The sequence below is a fragment of the Gossypium arboreum genome, chromosome 1 (assembly GCF_025698485.1).
Source record: "Gossypium arboreum isolate Shixiya-1 chromosome 1, ASM2569848v2, whole genome shotgun sequence".
NCBI lineage: Eukaryota > Viridiplantae > Streptophyta > Magnoliopsida > Malvales > Malvaceae > Gossypium > Gossypium arboreum.
The window spans coordinates 20,264,363-20,272,039 of NC_069070.1; the positions used below are offsets into that span (position 1 = coordinate 20,264,363).

Consider the following 7,677-nt stretch of genomic DNA (forward strand, 5'->3'; position numbering starts at 1 on the left):
ATAATCGATATTAGATAAAAAAAATTATTTCGCTTTAAAGCGCTTAAAATAATATCAATTAACTAATAAGTATTTGGTGCATTAGTAAAATAAATTGCACACTCAAATAGAAAAATAACATTCTACTATAAAACAATTATGGAAGATACCAAAAATTAATATTAATTATCACTCAAATCAAATTCAATAAAAATAAACTTAAACCCTAAAATAAATATTATAGTTTAAATGGATTTTCAATTTTTAAACTATTTTATCAGCTCCAAGTTGGAGTGCTTGGAATCTCAGTTACCTTCATTTTTTACAGTTTATGAAAATCGATACAGACAAAAGCTTTAGGACGAAGCTCAAACTGTGTGTATATATATGGGGACTAGAGTTGAAAAAAAACAGCTTAAAATTTGGTGAAATGCCCTAGGTTTTTGCGTTTGGCAAATCTTGACCACCAAACAAGCTCTTTCTGCGTTGCATGCATGGCGGTAGACAAGCACTAAACCCTCCTATCTTTCCTTCCACGCCATCCTATACCTTTTTCCTAACATCATTTCCACCAAAACTAGAATGAACCCCCCAAAAAATTTTAATTAATGCCCATTGAAATTTTCAGATTTTCTTTTACATCCATTTGGCTTCAACATCATGGATATGTCATAGATTTTATACTAAATGAACCCTAACGTTTACAATTTATATTTTATCTCCATAATTGTAGCTTTGACCCGCCTTTAAAATTCTATAACATGATATATTATTTTATAAGTGTGAATTTAAATCTTAGCATTTACGACAACCCATCTCTTATGTCCTCGTTACAATCTTCAAGAAAAAAAAAATTGTATAAGTGCAAAAACCTTAGCTATGACCTGACTTTGAAATTGACCCTTCTTCCGATGATACAGCATGTGATAGGTTTGGATTTAAATCCCAATATTTACAAATCATCTCTTGTTTAATTCTAGATTAATTTATATATATTTATATTGAGAAAAGAAATGTGTAAGAACCCTAGCTTTGACCTGCTTTTCAAACTTTATAAAGACCCTCCTTCCATTTCATAGATTCCTCTCTTTGGTTGATTGAACAAAAACATTCCTAAAGAAGGAAGAAAGACAAAAAAAGAAAAAAGAAAATGGCGTCTATAAGGCTTTTTAGCTTTCTAATTCTATTCATTTTGGTACTTTTAGGAGAGTACTCAAGTGCTAACACCCAAGGTATATACTCATTTTCCTTCTTCTCTCAATCAGTTTTCTTTATTTGGTTTTCTCTAAATTTTTAATCAAAAGAAACAGATCGTTCAGGGTTTCGTTCACGTCATACATTAAGCTTATTATAATCTTAGTTTTGCTTCAAACATTTCAGGTACAAATGGAAGTCAGGGTGTTCAACCAGCAAGGAAAAAGCTAGCCAAATTTAAGGTGAAGTTATGAAATGTTATTGAATAATTTGTCCCAATCTTACAAAGGAGTTCAATGGTTTTAATATGGTAAAAAGTAACATGTCTTGCCAGGATGCTGTTGATGCAGCGCCGGCTGCGGTGGAAGCAAGGGAAACGAAGCTAAAATGGGGTCTCGATAAAAAGATGGTAACAGTTGAAGGTGCAAAGATTTCAGATTATCAACCTAATGGGAAAAATAGCCATAAATGGCTAACTGGTTTTACAGCTTTTGCTGCTGATTATCATGTCCCAAAGTCCCATCCGCCTAAGCATAATTGAGGAAAAAAACCCAAGTGAAATCCTCTATTAGGATCGATAGAGCTTAATTTGTTTTTTTTTTCTCTTTTCCCAATTTTGTCTCCGGGATTTTACAGGGAATTCTAGAGAATACAAGTAGAAGAATTATATATGACACTTGTATATGTATCTAATAGAAGTTGAATGTTCAAAGGAAGTTCAGAGTTTGTAATGCAAAGAAAACTATATATTTTATGTTTTCCAATGTGGGGTTTGATTTGAATCCAACTTTAGCCTAATTCATTCATGCAATTACGAATTGAATCATAATATTTGCGCTCGATTTTGAAGTTGTTGGTGCTCCATTTGAGAATTTTATAAACCAAGACTACAATTAGATGCCAATCTCGGGGGCTTGGTGCACGACTTCCTAAAATAAAAAATTATTGTTCTAATCTTTTAAATTTTTTTTAAAATTTTAAATTAATAAAGGTAAAACTACACTTTGGCTTCCCTAAAATTATAAAAATCTAATTTAATCATTTAAAATTTATAAAGATATAGACTATTAAAAATTAAAATTTCATTTCGGCCTCCAAAAAATCTTTTCTAACTTTGCCCTTACTACAATAGTGAGATGAATTTGTTTTAAAAAGTTATAAATCAAAGCTATACATTTCAAATACAATTCTTATATCAAACTTTTAATACTTTAAATGTGATTAGCAAAGATATACTTTATTTCAATATACAATTTTAATAAATTTTTTAATTTTCTTTAAAAAATTTTATAATATTTTAAAATATCTATAATTTTTATAGTTTTTTATAACGTTATTATTTCTAAAAATTATAACATATTTTAAAAATTATATTTTTTAATAATTTTATTTATTATAATTTTTGAAATATTTTTATATTTTAAAATATTTTTAGATTTTTTCGAATGAGTACATCATTATTGTATCAACATATGACACATGTCAATTTATGATTGGCCAAATATCTTGAGCTCCTTTTTTTAAGGTACAAAGGACTAATCCAGCACCTACCTTAGTTTTTCTTTGCTATACTAGCACACTTTCGTATGCTCCACGAGCACGGTAAGGGTTTTATTTCGTTTTTGCAACTATTTTCCTTTATTGCTTTTACAAATCGGTGGCGTTTCTTCAAAGGGGTAAGGTAGACCTGGTTGAGGTTGGACTCTCCAAACATGGAAAATGAGATGGCAGATCTATCTTTGGAGGACGGTGAAGAGGAAATTTTGGTAGTTCCAAAGGACTCTGGATCTCAGTCAAGGGTGATCGATTTTAGTCTGGTCGGATATTTTTTAACGGCAAGTATTGTCCACTCTCCGGTGATGAAAAGTACCATGGCGAATGTTTGGCATCCAGTTAGAGGAGTTCAGATATCAGATTTAGGGGATAAAAGTTTTTTTTAAGGTTTTTTCATAAGATGAATCTGGAGCGAGTTGTTAATGGTGCACCTTGGACTTTCAATAATCATCTTTTGGTGTTCCATCGATTCGAGATTGGGGAAGATCCGGTGAAGGTTCCATTAATCTTTGTTAATTTTGGGGTCCAACTTCATGAGTTACCTATGGGTTTGTTCGGAAGCAATTGTGTGACATTGGAGATTTTCTAAGCAAATTCTTAAAATACGATTCGAAGAGTATGAGTAGGGGTGTGAGGAATTTCCTTCGAATTAGGGTCTAGTTGGATGTGAGGAGGCCTTTGAAGAAGAACAAAAAGATTATGTTTGCACTCGAGAATTGTGCTTATGTCAGTTTTAGATATGAGAAGTTAACAATGTTTTGGTTTTACTGTGGTCGGCTAGGACATAGTGATTCTTTTTTCCAAATCAAAATGTCAAAAGGGGAGGAGTCTATAGAGTTGAGTAGGAACCTATCTCTTCAAGCACAATCTAGAAGAGCTAACGCGAAGAGCAGTGTATGGTTAGTAGAAGATGGACATCAAGTTATCAAATTTGGGGAGTGGTTTCGGGGAAAGTGACGGATGGGATTTTAAGGTGAAATTGGATCCTATACTAGGTCTTAATCTGGAAGGGGAAATGAGTAATACCTTAGGGGAAAGAGGGAAAGAGGTGCAGATAGGGGGCATGTAGATATGGAACATGATGTGAATGAGACACCAATCGAAAGTGTAGATGGCAAGAAAAGACCTCGAAATGAGATTGGTAATTATGTTATTTTTGGGATAGAGAATTAAATTGTGGTGAGGGAGGAGAGACCGGTGGAGAGATCCCAATTTATATTGGTGGCTGCCAAAAGGCAAGCTGATCGGTTGTAACAAAAATTTTATGTTGGAATTTCTATGGTTTGGGGAGTCCATGGGCAATAAGGACTTTGCATTTACTGAAAATGTATAATCTCTAGATAGTCTTCTTCATAGAGACTAAATCAAATAATAGAATAATGGAAAGTGTTCATAGGAGATGTGGTTTCTCGAGTGGTTTTGAAGTTTCAACTGAAGGGTCTAAAGGCGGGTTAAGTTTGGCTTGGAGAGGGGATATTACAGTCATTCTTAGAAGTTACTCAGTTCATCATATTGATGTGGATGTTCAAGAACTTGAGTATAAAAAAAAATGGAGATTTATTGGGTTTTATGGGGCCCCTTATACCCAAGGAAGAGATGATGCTTGGAATTTACTTAAAACTTTAGGGTGTTTGCAAAATCTCTCGTGGATGGTATGTGGAGACTTTAATAAGATTATGTACTCGTTTGAGAAGATAGGAGGGGATGAGAGAAGAATGGAATTGTTTTAGGGGTTTTAGAGGAGTGCCATTTGGTAGATATTGGATATTCTAGACCATGGTTCACTTGGGAGAGGGGTAATCTTCCAGAAACAAATATTAGATAAAGGTTATATAGGGGAGTGGTGAGCGAAGGAATGATGAAATTTTTTTCAAACTTAGGGATTCGCCATCTTCCATATTCGTATTTGGATCATTGTCTTTTCCTTGTTCAACTAGAGCGAAAAGAGATAAATCAAAGGCCAAAAAGATTCTAGTTTGAGGCTTGGTAGGTAATGGAGGAGTCATTCAAAGAGAAGGTTAAAAAGTTCTGGCAAGAGGTTAGTGGAGATGTGTACACTAAATTGGAGCGCGTAACGGAGGGTTTGTGTGATTGGGTAAGGATAATAAGAAAGAAAAGGAATGGAATTAAAAAGTACTTGACGAATAAATTGGGTGAGTTGTTAGAGAAAGAAAGAGACGATGAAAACCTTGAGAAGTTGATTGATACAAAAATCCCATTAAATTTGGAGATTGACAAAGATGAAATGTTTTGGGAACAAAGAGCTAGAGCTAATTGGTTGCGGTTAGGGGATAAGAATACAACATTCTTTCATAACTATGCTTTACAACATCTTCAGGTAAATAGAGTTGAAGGGTTATAGTTCGAGGGTGGGAGAGTGGCAGTAGATGAGACAAAGATGGAAGAGATTGCTCGTAGCTATTTTCAAACACTTTTCATGATGAATGGAATAGGGGTTACAGATCATATTTTGGAAGGTGTGGGAAATCGTACATCAAATTAGGCAATTTTGTTGTTGACAGAGAGGTATATAGAGGATGAGATAGTGCTAGCTTTGAAAGGGATGGGGCCAACAAAGACGTTAGGGGTGATGGTTTTCTGACTTTATTTATTTAGAAATGCTGGCATATTATGGGGAGAGAGATTTCTGATCTTTGTTTAAAGGTGCTAAATGAAGATATGACGCTAAATTCCTTAAACAGCACAAATATTTCTTTAATTTTGAAAGTTCCTCATTTGATGCATCTAAAGAATTTTAGGCCTATCAGCTTATGCACAGTAATTTATAAACTGATAGCAAAAGTGATAACTAATAGGTTCCAAAGAGTGAAGTGCCTTAATGCGTCGGAGGCTTATTTCTAATAATATGTTGCTAACCTATGAGGTTTTACATTCTTTTAGATAGAAATGGGTTGGGAATAAGGGATTTATAGAAAGTTAGACATGAGCAAAGCGTATGACTGGGTTGAATGGGGTTTTCTTAAAGTAATAATGGAAAGAATAGGCTTTATAATGTCATGGATTGATCTTATTATGTAGTACATTTCTTATGTCTCGTATTCAGTGATTATTAATGAGAAGGTTGGGGAAATTTTCAAACCGAGAAGAGTGCTACATCAAAGGTACCCTTTGAGCCTGTTACTCTTTCTAATTTATAGTGAAGGATTGTCTATCTTAATGAATTTGGCCTTGAATGAAGGTTTGCTTAAAGAGGCTAAGGTTAGTCGCAGAAGGCCACAAATTAAGCATTTTTTATTTGCTAATGATTACATTTTGTTTAGTGAGGTAAATAGAAGGGGAGCCCGTATTTTAAAAGATGTTTGAAAGGAATACGAGATCTGTTCAGGTTAGTGCATAAATTATGAAAAGTCTACGATTTTTTTAGCCCTAACACAATCGATAGTGAAAGGTTAGCAATCTCAAGGACTTTAGGTAAGAGGTCTTCGAATAATCCAGAATACTGTTTGGGTCTTCCAAATATGGTAGGAAGATGGAAGAAATTGGCTTTCCAGATTTTAAAAGATAAGGTCAAATAGAATATTAATAACTGGAGTAGACAATTTTTGTTTCAAAGGGGGAAAGGAAATATTCATTAAAGTTATCTTACAAGCCATTCCAACGTATTCTATGATGTGTTTTTTGTTGCCAAAGTTGCTTTGTGGTGATTTGGAGGGCATAATAATTAAGTTTTAGTGGCAGAAAGGATATGGTAGAAGAGGTATACATTGGTGTGAATTGTAACGCGTAGGTTTGTGCAAGTGTACAAAGTCGTTATTAAGTAATAAGTAAGTATCAAGTTATCGTCTCTAGAGTAATTGTATTTGTGTTAAATCACTTAATTGTAAAATTATATTAACAACTTGGTAAATAAAAACACAATATAGTTGAGAAGTGATGATTAAAATTAAATATATTAAACTAAATGCAATTATCCCTAATGAAAATTATCTTAAGTATGAAAACTATATGAATGAAATAGATTTTAACAAAATTAAACACAATTTGCAACAATTATAACATAAATAAACTAGAACAATTACTTTAATTAAACTCAATTTATTATCAACATGCTTAATAACATCCGAAAAAACATAAACTTAATTTATTATCAACATGCTTAATAACATCCGAAAAAACATTCCATAAAAACTCGATCTTTCATGAGTTTGGAAACCACATTTGGTCCTTTCGGAATCCTTTACTTAGTAAATATGCATTTTAATGATCCTTATTTACTAAGGGTTTCTTAGTATTCGTGTGAGGTAACGAGGACGTGTTAGGTTTGAAATAGTTTAATTACACAAATCTAAAAACTATGCAGATAACAGAGCTTGGTTAGAGTTGTTATGTAACCTGCAATATAATCGGGTTAGGATCTAAATTGAGCATGCACATTTCAATTATGTGTCCACTAGCCATCGTCTAGTTAGGATCGCTCAACTGATTCAGGTGCATTTCAATCATGTATGAACGAAATACAGACTTGATTTTAATTAAAAGTATGATCGATTGAGGCACAAACATTATAAGCACGAATCAAATAAATATTATTTAATCAAAGCAATCATCCTAGCTAAAATAAAATTAAGCTAACATTGATGTAAACAAGAACAAAGAACACATAGCAAACATTTTTGGATAAAATTAAAGAAAAGAAAGATCAAACTTAAATCAAAGTGGCTGCCACCCAAGACTCTGACTGATGAGCCTCCTTCGCTTCTTCACTTTGCTTCTTTGCTGATGGCTCTCCAAGGTGGCCGACCAAGGGCTCTTTAATAGGATGATGAATGAGGAATGAATGGTCTTATTTATAGGTGAAGAGAGGTGGGTAGTTTGCTAAAAATAGCTGGGTTTAGTCTCTTCAAACTTCTTCCATAAGTGCCCGGCCACAATTAGTGGAATTTGAGCTGATTTTTGCTTTATTTTTAAGCAATTTAAATGCCATAATAA

At 33.2% G+C, this 7,677-nt stretch overlaps 1 protein-coding gene across 1 annotated transcript; it reads left to right on the plus strand.

The window, feature by feature from the left end:
* Window positions 1–988: 988 nt before the first annotated feature.
* LOC108463569 (uncharacterized) lies at window positions 989–1,889 on the plus strand. Its single transcript, XM_017763493.2, has 3 exons — window positions 989–1,211; window positions 1,360–1,415; window positions 1,508–1,889. Exons 1-3 carry the CDS (start codon window positions 1,130–1,132, stop codon window positions 1,712–1,714), a joined length of 345 nt encoding a protein of 114 aa, XP_017618982.1. The 5' UTR covers window positions 989–1,129; the 3' UTR covers window positions 1,715–1,889.
* The last annotated feature ends 5,788 nt before the right edge of the window (window positions 1,890–7,677 follow it).